At 30.5% G+C, this 17033-nt stretch overlaps 1 protein-coding gene across 7 annotated transcripts in view; it reads left to right on the top strand.

The window, feature by feature from the left end:
- The window catches only part of LOC145245758 (uncharacterized), a 315536-nt gene extending 300304 nt beyond the window's left edge, over window positions 1-15232 (top strand). For 4 of the 7 annotated variants that reach the window (XM_080107360.1, XM_080107362.1, XM_080107361.1 and 1 more), the window contains 3 exons: window positions 6043-6220; window positions 12854-13059; window positions 14890-15232. In XM_080107360.1, coding sequence (XP_079963486.1) covers window positions 6043-6220; window positions 12854-13059; window positions 14890-15104 — 599 coding nt within the window. In that variant the 3' untranslated portion in view covers window positions 15105-15232. Of the gene's footprint in view, window positions 1-2094; window positions 2173-6042; window positions 6221-12853; window positions 13060-14889 lie in introns of all 7 variants that reach the window. The other 3 variants (XM_080107358.1, XM_080107357.1, XM_080107356.1) reach the window with 1 other exon arrangement.
- Window positions 15233-17033: the final 1801 nt, after the last annotated feature.

Here is a 17033-nt window from a genome sequence, read left to right as displayed (position 1 = left end):
TTATTGAAAAAATCAATTCACCTAACTTCATTGTGTAGTAGAGCTGACATCTATTCAATGTAGCTGCCTTCAGTCTCAATCACCGCTTCGATAGGATTCTGGAACTGGGAGCATGCCTTTTTCACTAACGCCGGTGAGAGCTTGGCGAATACTTGACGAATGGTGGTGATTAGGCTAGCTTTGGTGTTGTGGAGGGTCATGTTCTCGACATATGACCAAATGAAGTAGTCCAGCTGGTTCTGGTCGCCAGAGGAGGAGGTCCAGCAAGAGAAGGGTACAAAGTCGTAGCACTCCTTCTGAAACCAAGCCTGGGTCTCTTTGGACTTGTGAGCCGGCGTCAAGTCTTGCTGCCACATCCAGGATCTGCTAGCAGCCACTTGATTGCACCATGGGGATTACCATACCCAGGTACACTTTGTTGTTGACTTTCAATCCGAAGATGTGAGGTGGCATGATGTGGCCCTCACTTGAAACCGCACCAAAGACCATAACCGTGGCTGGAAACTTTGTTGAGCTGTGACCTCAAGCATTGAACTATCCGGAGTTGCATTTTGAGAGTGCTGGCAATGGTCCCATTGTCATAATGTGGATCGATAGAGGGCATGAGTTGTACAGCGGTGAATCTTCGATCTCGCTCATTGAACAGTGTGTCACTTTTAGGCATGATAGAATGCGCCTATCACTCTTGGGATTTGTACACAACTGGCCAACTAGTAGTTGATCTGCAACTAAACAAGAAAAACGGTTTTCATCAAACGGAAATGGAATCATGTCTTTTTTAGGGCAACAATTTTATCGACCCACCCTGTATAAGCTTGTGTAATCACTTAGGGCCCTAAGCTTTTCTATATTCTTTATTTGTATTTTATCTTCTTCTTATTATTATTATTATTATTATTATTATTATTATTATTATTATTATTATTATTAATTATTATTATTATTATTATTAATTATTATTCTATTCTTTTATTTGTATTCTTCATTTATGTATTTGTTTACACATCTCTATTTTTTCACACTTCCCTACTCCCCCATTCACCATCCCATATTATCTTCATAAATTTCTCTCCTTTTATTTTCTTGGCACACTTCTCAAATTTTTATAATCCCTCCTCCTAAAAATCCTCCCCCATATAGTCCTATTCTCAAATGCATTCCGTCTTAGTCACCACCACTGCTCCCCTTTAGACTCAAAATAACCCCTTACTTATATAACAGCAGCTCCATCTCCCTACCCTTTATTTTGTTTTTTCCTTCGACCTTATGTCCTATACTTCATACATCTTCTTTCCATGTTTTTATTTTTATGCTTATATTTAATCTTTTAGGTTTATTTTACATTTCCTTCTTAATGTACCTAAGCTAGATGTCACGTTTCCCTATATCTGTAACCTAGTGCCCTTTTCCTCTTCTGATGAGAAGCATTAAACTTCTAAATACTTAGGTATAAAAAGCGTTTATTTTTTCCCCTTATTGAACTGACAAATAAAGTCATATATACCTATATTTATTTTTATTTTGTCTATAATTTCATTTTAATATATATAAATATATGTGTGTGTGTATGTGTAGTTTCAAAAGGAATGATTTTGCAATTTGGCCAATTCTAGTGTAATTTATTGGCAGAGGTTGAGTACTGATTGACCTTTTACATTAACCGGCTGCAGACAAGTTTCATCTTTTCGATTTTCCACTTATTTATTGTTAATCTCCACACCTTAAGTGCTTTCGAAATAAATCATTTCTTCTTTGCCTTTTTATTCTTTTTTTCACTTACGTCCGTGTTTTTTTTTTAACTTTCTTGAAATTTTTTAATTCTGTCCAATTATAAGAATATTCTTTTTCTAAATTACAAATTAATCCTTTTGTGGCTTTGTTTTTTAGTTTTTTTTTTTTTTTTTTTTTTTCTGGAGGTCATTTTTGCTTTCGTTGGTTTCAATCCCCAAACATTGTTGAATACCATCACTAATCAATACTGATTTTTAGCTAACATCTTCAACAACAAAATAATCTGTGCCAAGGCTATACCTGGAGATTTTTTTTTCTAAAGTCAGAATACATCTCCAGAATGGCACTTTTTTTCCCTTCCAGGGCTTCGGAAACGGAATTCCAGGCACTTACCAAAATCCAATTCTGATTGTAAAAAATCCAGATCTGGATATAATATAGGCAAGGAAAGATTTTATTGTAATTTTTTTAAATAAAAAAATAATTTCTGCATGTAAAATTTGGGGGAATTATGTTAAATTCTATTTTTATTTTTTAAATAAAACCTCAAGTGATTAATGTAAAAAAAATGCAAGATGCAATCTGCATTCAAATCTAAAAATGAATGAAAATTTCTCTTTTTGAGATGAGGATTGATAGTTTGGATTATTCAGGCTACTTAAAGTTATTTTCACGTTTTTGTTGATGTTACATCCAATTTTGTTCAGATTGATCTTTTTGAACATAGAAACCTATTAATCGGCTTCAGTAATCTTTGTCAAACTTGGGATCCAAGATTGAATTTCAAACTAAAACCGTTTATTTAATCCATAAAATTAGTTTGTTCCATTTCATCAGCTACAAGCGCTTTTAAGCATTTGACTATATATCCCTCTGGATTAAATAAAGATTTCAGTTTGAAATTCTATACAAGTTTCTGAGTTAGGAAAAATACATCTGGATAAGGTCGGAGGTTATATCAGTCGAAACGTTATTAATATAACGACAAAGATGAACATAAATCTGAATAGTGGAAATCCAAAAAAACTTTTCTTTTAAAAGTTAAATAAATCCTGATTTTTTTTTTTAAGTCTTTTTTTATGTTACCATTTTGCAAAATAATCTTAATTTCTTGGGAATCATTGAGCAATTTTTAAAAACTGAAAAGTTTGTCCTCTACATTCCTGAGTCATAATCGAGAAGAAATTAGTCTTTTTAATGTTTTGGCTTAAGTTCCTCTTCAGCTACATCAGGTTAAAGAGGAGCACAAATGTTCATGTGTGTGTGTGTGTGTGTGTGTGTGTGTGTGTGTGTGTGTGTGTGTGTGTGAGAGAGAGAGAGAGAGTAAAAAGAAGGACCTAGGTTAGAGACATGATCAGGAATGTTGTTTTGTTAATGGAGTTTTGTTCTATTGATTATTGCTTATTTTTATTTTCAATACATTTTAATGTTTGACGACAGATATAAGAATTATTGCGTGGTAACTAGACATTCAAGAGTATTTTTGGAGCTGTATTAAAATAATTTTATGCAAGTTAAACTCAGTTAATAATAATAAGTTAACAAAGAATTTCATGATAATTTTTTTTTAATAATCAGTTCAAGTAAAAAAGTGTTTAAAATTTATTTTCTTGTTGATAGGATTTTTTAGTCAAAATATTTTTCCAAAGTTATATATATAGATAAATTATTTTCACAATTAAACAATGAGTCTGGGCCACCATACTATATACAAGAAATGGATTGACTAAGGCAGATCAAACAAACCGCAGCAAAGTCCGACTGTGGAATATATCTAAATCTTCCTAACAATACGTGTTATCATCTAACCACTAAGAACCCAGGCCAATGTCTCACAGGTAGGATTTTATACTCCTATAGGATACTCACCCTCACCTCGTATGCAAGTGACTCTGGTTTTGATTCCCAGGTTCGAATATGTTCTACTGATTAGTCAATGGTTTGTGTGAGCTGTGGTGTTGCTTAATTGTGGAAATAATTATATATATCATCTCACATTATATATATATATATATATATATATATATATATATATATATATATATATATATATATATATAGGAAATTTATTACTGTGAGTCCAGAATGAGTTTACAAATTGTTTCAACTAGAGGAAAATCCTCAAAGAGAGGAAAAATCCAACTAGCATCATCAGAATTCATAGATGGACTAAGTTATAAAGTCAAATAAAAAACATTTTTTATAAAGTCAAATAAAAAACATTTTTTATAAAGTCAAATAAAAAACATTTTTATTTGACTTTATAACTTAGTCCATCTATGAATTCTGATGATGCTAGTTGGATTTTTCCTCTCTTTGAGGATTTTCCTCTAGTTGAAACAATTTGTAAACTCATTCTGGACTCACAGTAATAAATTTCCTATATACTGCTCTGACTACACATTGAGCACTTTAGTCCGGTTTTTTTTCACCACTGGTAAATAAATATATATATATATATATATATATATATATATATATAAATCTCAAAATGTGATAATCTTCAGGCATTACTTTTTCATCTTCCTCAAATCTTAAGAGATGATTTATCTGTTTATTCTATTTCTACAAAATAATTTCAAAGTTGGATCTAAATAGCCTTTAAGCTAATGAATTGATTAGAGAATTTTTATTTCTTATTATTGTGCTGTGAAATTGGCAATATAATGGCTACAAGTTATAATCTATATAATTTAATTTGCTACAATTTATAATATATATAATTTGCTGCAATTTATTTAAAGAATTGTTTAGTTTGACCTCGACAATCCATATTATGAAAGATTAGGTAGGTACGTGCAAAATGAATAGCTGATGCTCAAAATGTATAAACGTTTCGACCCCTCCCTTTACTTAAAAATTCATCAGAAATCAGGAAATTAACCAATTTTAATGAATTTTTCAGTATTTATCAAATAATGATCACAGAATATAATGAACCTATTATTTTTATTTGAATCTTAGTGGAAATGTATTATTTTGTTTTAAACAAAAACACCTTTACTAAGGTTCTGGTTTTCAGTAGTAAAAAAAATGAATGAATTTATTTTTTGCTTTTTTTAATGAAAATATAGCATCATAAATTGTAACAATAAAAAAAAAATTTTCATGAAAATTATGAAAATATCCTTAAAGTCCGTATTAACGAAATCAATATAACTCAAAGAAAAAATAATTTCCTGAACTAACGATATCATCATTGAATCAAGCATTGCTTAATATTTTCACACACAAAAAAATTATAATTGCAAAAATATTTCCTCTCTTTTTTTTTATTACATTTTTAGCATAATTTTTTATATGTAAAATTCTAATATTTTCCTTGCATGACTGAACATGTAATCTTTAAATGTAACATAATTTTTATATAATCTTGAAAAATAAAAAATAAAAATTTAATTTAAAAGCAGGAACATAGAAAAATAATGAAATTAAAAAATGGTAAAATTTATACAAACGTTCACGATAGGAATGTACGGATGTACGGCTGGGGGGGGGGAAGAAAACCAGTTGGTTTTAAACTCCCTCCCTTGTTTCTACCACTCGACATAATTTTCCTTTGACTATAACATTTTGGGCTTCTGAGGAACTCATGCTAGACTGAATTTTATTTGTTTTGATTGTGCAAAGCCAGAATCTCTCGTCTTAGTGGGGGCTAATTAAGCTATTTTTTTTTTTTTTTTTTTACAAACAAGGTGGTTTTTGTAAATTATTTATTCCAGTATCTTAGGACTTTACTAATTATCTTTGAAATAGTCCCAGAAAACTAATATTTATCTTTCAAGGGATTTTTACTATGAATTTATTTAACTTCAAAATTTAGCTGAACTTGTTAGTTTCCGAATGTCTTCATGAAAACATTTTTCATTATAACTTTTTTTTTCACTTGTAAAAATATTTTTTTCCTTTTGGAAATTAATGCCCGTAGTTTTTAGCTTATTCTTAGGGGGAAAGAAATCAATGAGCAAGGGCAATAACTTCTTGCAACTAATTTCTACTTTTAATTGAAGAGTTTGCTCCCTTATAACTAATTCTTTATTCTGTTCTAAATTACAAACTAAAACAATATAACTGAACAGTGAATACCAGGTAGATTTCTAGATAGTCAAATTTGAGAGGAAGGGAGAGAGGGAGTTTTGATTGTAAAGCAAATACTGTCCTGTTATCCACTAGCAGTTGTATCGATTGTGAATTTCTTTTTAAAAAATAATTAGAACTTGGGAATTAATTTATATTGTATGAAATGAATTGTTTGCAAATGGTTCATTTTCTTTTCTGATTCCAAACTTTTTTTTTTTTTTTTTTTTCCAGATTACACTGTTGAACAACAGGATTATGTTGAACATGCACTGGAAACGATACTTGAGCCTGTACTCGATGGAGTTAGTAAGCTAAAAGTAACGTCACAGCTGAGTGTTATTTCCATGGCAACTGTTGCCATGTGTGAGGCTTGGACAGATTACATTCTCAAAGAAAAAATAAAATTTAGGTAAATCATTTTGTATATTATCTTTCATTATCTGATGATGCCAAGTATTGTAAAAATAATTCATTTTTTTTTTTTTTTTTTTTTTGATCCAGTCAAAAAACAACAATTTATCGTGGATCTCTTGTTGTATTAAGGACTTATAGGATCTATTATATTTATTCATTCTGTCAAATATTTGCTAATTTAAAAATTTGTTTTAAGATACAAGCTGTATCTACCTGGCGTTGCTCGGGAGTTTAAAAAAAAAATTGAATGACTTAAAAACGTGAATGGTTTTTGTCCAGAATTACCCCTATATTAAAAAACAAAAATAAAGAAAAATCTGTATGATGTATGTACTCATGACGAGCAAAGGTATCATATTCCAAAGATCACGTAAATTGATCAAGTAGTTTTATTTTTATAAAGAAAATAATTTTTAAGTAAGTATGAAATATTGTTGAGTCATTTCCCTTTGAGTTTTTTTAGTGTTTTTAAAATGGCAGCTGAGACAGTTACTCCTTGGATACTCATAAAATTTGATTTTTTTATTTAAATATAAAATTATTTAAACAATTTACAGAATTTTTGGAATATGATATTGTCATTCTGTCATAAATATGTACATTATACAAATTTTTCTTTATTTTTGTTTTTTAATACAGGGTGAATTCTGGACAAGAACCATGTATATTAATTTTGGTAATTTTAATTTTGTAATCAAATTATTTTATGAAATAGAAGTTGTTTAAACATTTGTCATAGCACCTGCCGTTGATTTATTAACAGCAAAACACAAATATTAATGTGACAGAAAGAAACAATGCACAATGCACACACATAGACACACTTGAAGTTGTATATATATATATATATATATATATATTAGTGGCCTAGCAAGGTCACAGGGAAGACAATTGAAGTAGCAAAACTGAAGCTGCCTGCCAGGACACTATATACACACATGTAGGAAAGTTTGGCATATTTTATTGGTTTAAAAATATAGGTTCTTTTTTACCAATTATCATAAAATTTTAACCATAGAATAGTATTATAATCTTCAAAAAGCCTGCAAATATTCATGTAGTTTCGCCCCAGAGAACCAAAGATATGAGTATTTCAATATTCAATTTGACTACAAGTATGTGTGTGTGTGTGTGTGTGTATATATATATATATATATATATATATATATATATATATATATATATATATATATATATATACACACACACACACACACAGATATACCACCTTTTTGGCAATTTTATAAGTTCCAAATCTCAGCGACTATTGATCAGAATTTCACAAATGAAGGTCCGTTGGAAAGATAATGACCTGAATTGTGTAGTGTGCTATGTGACATTTGCCCTTACGGTCGCACATTAAGGGGATCATCCATCATCCAGAGCCTACTTTTTGGCACTTTTTACAGCCATGAAATGTTTCACTCATAGTCATTTGTTTTCCTATTTTTTATATGAATTACAAAATATCTGATATTTCCCCAAAACCTCTGGCCTTGGTGGAGTGGAGACTAAAACTTGCTGCTATGATTTCAAATGATCTGAAATTACAGCAAGGGAAGACTTGATTCCAAATATTTCTTATATGTTATATCTCCCCTCTTTGGTTTTCATACATAAAGTAAATTTCACACTGTATAAGGATTATTTGATACTGGAGATATACATAATCGTACCCTATTTCCAAAAGAATGTTGCAATAGTGACCTCTAAATGTGAGTTAATACTCTCTGCATAATAATAGTGTTCTATACAATAATACATCCCATTTCCTAGTGAACCTCGTCTATTCAGTTAACAACCTCCCTCATTCTTGGCTGGTTATTATTCAATTTCATGATTCAATTTCATGATTCAATTTCATGATTCAATCACATGATTCAATTTCATGATTCAGTTTCATGATTCAGTCACATGATTCAATTTCATGATTCAATTTCATGATTCAGTCACATGATTCAATTTCATGATTCAGTTTCATGATTCAATCACATTATTCAATTTCATGATTCAGTTTCATGATTCAATCACATTATTCAATTTCATGATTCAACCACATGATTCAATTTCATGATTCAATCACATGATTCAATTTCATGATTCAATTTCATGATTCAATCCCGATTCAATTTCATGATTCAATTTCATTATTCAATCACGATTCAATTTCATGATTCAATCACAATTCAATCACATGATTCAATTTCATAATTCAATCACATGATTCAATTTCATGATTCAATTTCATGATTCAATCACATGATTCAATCACATTATTCAACCACATGATTCAATTTCATGATTCAATCACATGATTCAATCACATGATTCAATTTCATGATTCAATTTCATGATTCAATCACGATTCAATTTCATGATTCAATTTCATTATTCAATCACGATTCAATTTCATGATTCAATCACGATTCAATCACATGATTCAATTTCATAATTCAATCACATGATTCAATCACATGATTCAATTTCATGATTCAATCATGATTCAATCACATGGTTCAATTTCATTATTCAATTACATGATTCAATTACATGATTCAATTTCATGATTCAACACCTGATTCAATTACATGAGAACTAAAAAGAGTATACAAATTGGGATATATCAACAAACCCTGGATGCAAATGTGATGCAAACAAGTAGATGCATACATAAAGAGATAGTTTTAGGACTCTCAATTCTTCCAACTAATCACGCAAAACTAATATTGATTCTATCATGTTAAATTGACTCTATGACATTTCCTTGTGGTTTTGATTTCACTGTAAACCTTGTGTTTTGATATATTGCTTTTAGAACTGCAGATGAAAGAGAGAAAAAATATATTTTTATTATTTATTCATTGTTTCGAAATTATTTGGATGAGGATTGATAATTTGGATTATTTGGACTATTGTTCTCATCTTCAATGTCCTGAAGATGGATTATCACTTACCACTTTATCCATTGCACCACAGGTCCATATGGAACAAATATTTTTCAAAATATTAAAGATGAAATTTTAAATAATTTATTTATCATCATCAGGATCATCATTAATGGTAGTTGTTTTATAATTGATGCCAGCATTTTTATATTACAATACTAAGGCATCAGGTTGCTTATAAGGAAGATATCTGAAATGGGAGTTGCTTCCTCTGTATTAGAATTAAGTGCAGCTTTGATAACAAATCTGTATAAATAAATCAATTATCTTTTTTATTTTTATTTAAAAATCAGAACAGTAGTTTGAATAAGACTGTTTATTTCTGTCCAATTTCTTTATCTGTTTAAAATTTCAACCTCAATAAAAATGTTGTTCGTCTGTAAGAACTGATAATATTATGGAATGTCAATCGTTGATTTGATGGAATTAAATTATCGCTTTTTACATTCTGTATCATGTTTAGTGTCGCATAAATTTGCAACAAAGTAGGAATGACAATAAAAGAGTCGACCAAAAGAAAGAATTTGATAGATTTTGAGTTAGAAACAATTTGATTTGTCATGAAAAAAACCACCTTGAAGACTGTTCATCTAGGGATGTTTTATCGGATGTTGGTGTAATTCTTAATTGTGATGCTGTGCAAAACTTTAAAAAGAGAAAAATATTTCTCAAGCAAATTTGCATCCTTAACAGATTAGAGGATGCAGTTTAGAAATTGTCCAGCTGCACTTTTTTTTTTCTTTTTTTTTTTTTGTTTACAAAAAAGTCACCACTTATCAAGGCACAGAGGCCACTTGAGGATAATAGTTAATAAGTGTACAGTAGTCAATAAGACAATATTGTAGTAATCGTTTGCAGTGGAAATTTGGTTAATTGGATTATTTAAGGGAACTTGTTCACGTTGGACTTGAAGACAACCATCTGAAAAGCAGGGAAACAGAAGAGTTCCACAAGCGTGCAGTTCTAAGAAAGAAGCTTTGTTCATGAAATCTACGTTTAGGTTGAGGCACAGATAAAGAGTGGGGGAAATTATTGATAGTGGTTTCAGCTAGACGATTGTTTTTCGTGAAAGTTTGGCAGGGGGGAGCATAGATTGGAGCTCAGACGAGCACTTGCCATGAAAATAACTCTTCTGTGGAAAAGAGGTTGCAGGCATCCCCAAGTCTATTTTGAACTCTGTCAAGATAGGATAAAGTCTTTCTAGCAGCTCCTACCCAGATGTGGCAACAGTACTACATCCTTAGACATACTTGGCTCTTATACAGGTAGAGAATTGCATCAGCAGTGAGATATCCACTAGAGTGGTAGAATGATCCCACCATTTTTCCAGCGACCTTGGCAACGGATAGATAAAGATAGGAGCTTGGTTTTAGATGCATTAAAATTAACCAGTCACCTTTTTCCCCATTGCACAACGTGATCAAGATCAGAGGAAAGAGAATCAGAGAGAACTTGATCATTTACAACCTTTTGAAGTGTTACCATAGATGGTAGTGCCATCAGCATAAATGTCTACAAATGAACTTAGGATGTGATTTGGGAAATTATTTATGTAGACCAGGAAGAGAGTTGGGCTCGGGATGGATCCCTAAGGGACTCTAGCATTAATACTGTGAGCTTCTGATTTCTGCCCATCAACCACTACTTTTATGAACCTATCAGAGAGGAATGATTTAATAATTGAGAAGATATTTTCAGCTATACCATAGCTGAAGATCTTGTGGAGTAGACCTTTATGCCATACCCTATCAAAGGCTTTGGATATGTCAAGAGCAATTGCCCGAAAATAGAAGCCTCCATCGATAGATTCACTAATCTTTTGAGATATAACTGTTAGAACATCTGCTGTACATCTAACAGAATAGAAACCATATTGCATGTCACTAAGGAGGTTATTTTTGCTGAGGTGCTTGGCTACTTCTCTATTTAACAGATTCCAACAATTTACTCATGACCAGCTTTTGAGATTTGAAAAAAAATCACTTGACCGCCAGTCGAGTGTGAGGGAAAATTTACTTGCCCCAAAATATTTTTACTCGTCCGACTTTGTCTTTGTTTCAGTTAATAATAGAAATTAATTTTACAACAATTCAATTATATTTTTCTTCTTTATTCTTAGTAAAAATATCAACAAACTATTCTTCCGATACCCAAATTATGTCGTAAAATTTCATACAAAAATTAAAATATCTAACCTAAACCGTGGGTGTTGAAAAAAAAGTGTTACAAAATCTCCGGGTATTCACAATTGTGGACTGAAATCTCCTGGTACAAGATCTCCGTGGCCCGAAATCTCCGATATTCAAAAAAAAATACCATTTAGCTGAAATGAACTAGATTTCTTAGAAAATCGGCATGGTTTAATATTTTTTTAAAATTTAAACGGTCAATTTTTCTTTGCAATTTATAGAAAAAAAACTTTGATATAGAACAGAAATTGGTCTCTTTTGTTTCTATTAAAACAAAGAATTCACCTCGGAACAACATTCTAAAATTTAGAATATTATTTTTAAAATTGGGTATCGATGATTTTTTGAAAGTTGCGCAAAAAAGGGCATGCAAATATCTGAATTTATATAATTGAGAAAAATATGATTACTTACTTGTTGTATAATTTAATTTTCGGTGCGTGCTTGACGAACGATGCGTTTTTTCCCTATTTGAAATGTTTGTCATTAGGTGCCATCAGCCAGGAAATAAACCGAAAGCAAAATTTTGTAAGCAAAAAAAAAAAAAAAATTGTGTGCCAAGCGCGAACTTGCATAGCAAGTTATTAATTGAATGATTTTATCAATGGGGCCATGAGAATACAGATCTATAACATCACAAATTTAGCTATTCAAAAAGAAAGAACATATTGATGATACACGGTTTGCAAATCACGTCAAAAGCAAGGTTTTTATCTGACCCCTCTTCAAGCAAAACTTTTCTTACACAAAATAACACTATTTCTACACAAAATAATGGACGGTTTTTTTTTTTTTCAATTTTTCGTTCGAGATGCTGCCTTGGTGCCTGTATAATACGCATGACAAAAGTTTTTAGCAAACATACAAATATACAGACATTTGCCTAATAGAAGAAGAATAAGATGGGATGTGCTCTGAGGATCTCATAACACTTCTGCACCCCCAACATAAATACCCCCAGCATAAATACTCCCAACATAAATACCCCCAACAAGCAGCAAAATTCCACTCTTTTAGAATTCCTTCCTTGTTTCTTGCTTCCCTGACTGTACTAAAATGCTGAAATCTAATTGTAATCTAAACAGACATCTTGCTTCTCAACTCCCTACATAGTGTTCCTGTAGACATGGTCCCAAATAATACCCCTTTCGAACAGGATCTTTTTGTGTTCAAGTGATTTGTAAACTTATCAATAGTGGCCAAAGTTGTCAGGAGAAGCCATCATGATAGTATGATGCATTACTTGAGGGGTGCACTTGCAGCAAACGTAAACAATCACATCCTGCTCAATTCTGCAACCAGTTGCTAAATGATGTAGAAATAAACTATTAAACTATCTGAAAAAAAATACAAAAAATAACACTTTCTTAGCAGGAAGTGGCAATGCTTGATATAGACAGAAGCCGTTTTACATTCTTTCGTGCAATGCTTTGTAACTTTGCTGTGTTTGTAAATAATTATTTTTCAAATTCTCTTTTCCTTTTCTTTTCTTAGTTTGCACGGCGCTCATCAACTTGGCGCAGACTTCACCTTTGTCCGCACATGGCTTAGCAATGCCATCCAGAATAATGAAGTCCGTCAGAGTATCACTCAGCTGTCCGTGTTCAATTATCTCAATGGAATTGTACTTCTACTACAGAGACAACCAAAAAGACGGGGTTCAAGCCGATTTACAGATCCTTGTTCTACGGACGATATCAGTAAGCAACACACTCTTCATTATTTTTATCCTTGTCAACAGGATCCTGACTCCTTTTCTTCGCTTGTTAATTGAACCAATTTTCTTTCATATTTGCATTAAATATTTTCAAAAGGGAAAAGCTGTGCTTATTATGCAGCAGAGATTTTTGACAGAAAATAAGTTTGATTTCAGTAAAATAAATGGCTCTTGTCCAGAATTCACCTTAAACAAATATAAAGACAAATCTGTATGTACCCATGATGAAATGAAAAATATCATATTCCAAAATTCATGTAAATTGATCAAGATGTTTTATTTTTATAAAGAAAATCATTTCTAGCTATTAATGGAAATTTGTAGTGTGACAGGTGCATTGCACGAGAAATCGACAAGCAAAACTGTCACCGAGACGCCGGATGTATGGTGATGTGTTGAGAGTTCAAAATCGTTGACACGAGCTGAGTTTTCGGAGACGTGTTACAATAACAAACAACTCAGCTCGCTTGCGTCAGTCCGAGAGAGAGAGAGAGAGAGCCGACTACGACACACGTGCTTGTCTGGAACTCACACACCGTCACCTCCACCCACCTCTGTTCCACGCCGCATTAATGCTCTCATTGTTTAAAACTCACTGCTGTCCTAATAACTGAATTCAGCTTTGTGAGAAATAAAGACATTTTATTTTTTTAGAAAATTTGTGGCATCTTTTTCTTTAACCAAAGAGAAGAGTTGAATACATCAGTAGGCATAACATAAATGTTGAAAGCTTTGAATTATTGTTGAGTTATCTCTTGTTTTTTAAGATTCTTTTTTTTTTCTTTTTTAAATGGTGGGCAAGACAGTCATTCTTCTCATACTCATAAAAAATTTTTTTCTTCTTTAAAAATAAAACTACTTGATCAATTAATATGATTTTTGGAAGATGATATTTTCGTTTTGTCATGGGTATGTGCAACAACAGAATTTTCTTAATTTTTGTTTTTTAATATAGGGGGAATTCTGCCCAAGAAACTAATATTTTTTTATTTACTTGGTTATTTATTAATCTCTCAATCCAAATGTATTGTGGAGTAAATATAAGAAAGACGTCACTGCTGTGCATGCCCCACGTCATTCCGATCCACTTCACATGAGTGTAGTGCAATTCTTGTCATAGAAAAATGTAGTTGTTCCAAATAAAAAAAAAATTCCAGCATAAATCCAGTCAGATGAGCTTTTCCAAGTAAGGAATTAATCCAGTCACAATCAGCAGAAGTAATGGTCTTCTCAAGATGGAAAGTTATCACGGAAGATTTCAAAGAGATTCAGTATATTTCATGATAAGATGAGGATTGATTATTCATATTATTTGGATTGTTTTCATCTTCAGTGTCATTTTTGCAACGTTTCAATCAATGTAACCTACAACCTTCTTCAGGTGTATCTTGTTGAACTCTAGGATCTTTCTGTAAAACTCTGGAATCATTCTGTAAAACTCGAAACACTTTCTCTAAAACTCAAGAGACTTTCTGTAAAAAACTGGAATCTTTCTGTAAAAAACTGGAATAATTCTATAAAACTCAAAAAAAAAACCTTTCTGTAAAACTTGGGGAATCTTTGTGTAGAATTCCAGAATCTTTGTGTAGAATTTGAGAATCTTTGTGTACAATTTGGGAATCTTTGTGTAGAATTCGGTAATCTTTGCGTAGATGTCAAGAATCTTTGTCTAGATGTCTGAAATCTTTGTGTAGATGTCGGGAATCTTTGAGTATAATTCAGGAATCTTGTATATAAATTGTATAATTTTCAGATGAACCCCTTTCGATCATGATTTGATCAGTGCTTTATTTTTGTTTTTAATTTTTCCTAGATACTGATAGTGTTGATGGCAATGATGCAGACAGCAGCCGCAGGGGAGCATCTGCAGCAAGTTGTGAATCTACAGCAGAAAGCACCTCACCTAGTGATGAGAAAGACATTTGCAGTGTTCCAAACACCGAAGAATGGTTGGCATTGAGAGTCTGCGGAGGCTCTCGATCCTGGAAGTTCCCTTCTTGTTTCAACATCCAACGTGAAGATTCTTGATGTTTCGACATCCAATGTGAAGATTCTTGATGTTTGCAGCCAAACAGTTTTTTATCCGAGAAAACCTATGTTTTTAGAATGATTTTCATGTCTCGACTGAAAACAAAACAAAATTTGTGTGTGAAAAAGTGCAAAAGCAGAAAAGAATACTGAATTATTCCATTGATTATCACGCGGATAAAATGGAATGCTTTTTATATTTGTTCACATCCAACAATTATTCTGAATGAATAAGATTAATATCATAAGTTGATAATTAAAATGTGAAATTTCATATATGTATATGTACATACATATATACACAGACACATGTATATGTATATATATGTACGTATATATATATAGACATATATATGTATATGTACATATATATATATACATATAGACATATATATGTATATATACATATATATATACATATATACATATATATATACATATATACATATATATATATACATATAGACATATATATGTATATATATATATATATATACATATAGACATATATATATATGTACATATATATATATATATATATATATATGTATACATATAGACATATATATGTATATGTACATATATATATATATATATGTATACATATAGACATATATATTTATATGTACATATATATATATATATATATATATGCATATACAGACATATATATATATGTACATATATATATATGTATATATATACATATATATGTATATGTACATATATATATATATATATATATATATATATATATATATATGCATGCATATACAGACATATATATATGTACATATATATATATGTATATATATACATATACAGACATATATATATGTATATATATACATATACAGACATATATATGTATATATATATACATATACAGACATATATATATATGTACATATATATATGTATATATATACATATACCGACATATATATATATATGTGTACATATATATATACATATACAGACATATATATATGTACATATATATATATGTGTATATTATATATATATATATATATATATATATACAGACATATATATATGTACGTATATATATATATATATATATATATATATATATATATGCTGATAGAGTAATGGGTCCCAAAGGAAATCAATTCCAACTACCAGCTAAATTTTCTTTGGATTATTCAGACTATTATTCTCATCTTAGATGTTATTCTCACAATGTTTTGGACAGTGTGACCTCTGACCTTTTTTAGGTTTGTTTTGTTGAACTTTGGAATCTGTACAGAATTTTGAATTGGATCCATTGCATCATTTGGTTCGCATGAACCCATAGCATAACAGATAAAGTTGTCAATAATATGTTCTAAGCAATAGTCACCTGGAAGTTGAAGGTTCAATCCTCAGTATAAATGATACTAAGAATATAATTAAAAATTACTTAAGACTCCTACTTGGTCCTAGCTTACAGAACGAGAACAATCTACCTTTGTGGATTAAATAAAGGGTTTAGTTCGAAATTCCAAATTCATGAATTTAACATAAAAATGTTTTAGTTCCACAAGATTTACCTGAAGAAGGTCGGAGATTACATCAGTCAAAATTTTATGAGAATAACATCCAAGGCATAAACAAAAGTCCAAATAATCCAAATTATGACACCTCATTTAAAAAATTCTGAATGTTTTTTTTTTAATTGTCGTGTTAAAATGAAGGGCCACAGACTATATGTTCTTCATTATCGTTCTGAAAAAAAAAACAATTTTGTCTTTAATTTTTATTTTTAATTAAATGAATTTAAAACAAAAATAATCATTTAATCAAGGTTTAATAAACAAAGAAAAATTATATTTTTGGAGAATTATGATGAAAAGAAATCTTTTTTATTTTAATTAACAGTTTTTAATTTTAAATAAACAACAATAGCTTACAACCACAATCATTCAA

The sequence above is a fragment of the Euprymna scolopes genome, chromosome 23 (assembly GCF_053919585.1).
Source record: "Euprymna scolopes isolate OS-2025 chromosome 23, ASM5391958v1, whole genome shotgun sequence".
NCBI lineage: Eukaryota > Metazoa > Mollusca > Cephalopoda > Sepiida > Sepiolidae > Euprymna > Euprymna scolopes.
This window is presented reverse-complemented; position numbering and strand designations above follow the sequence as displayed.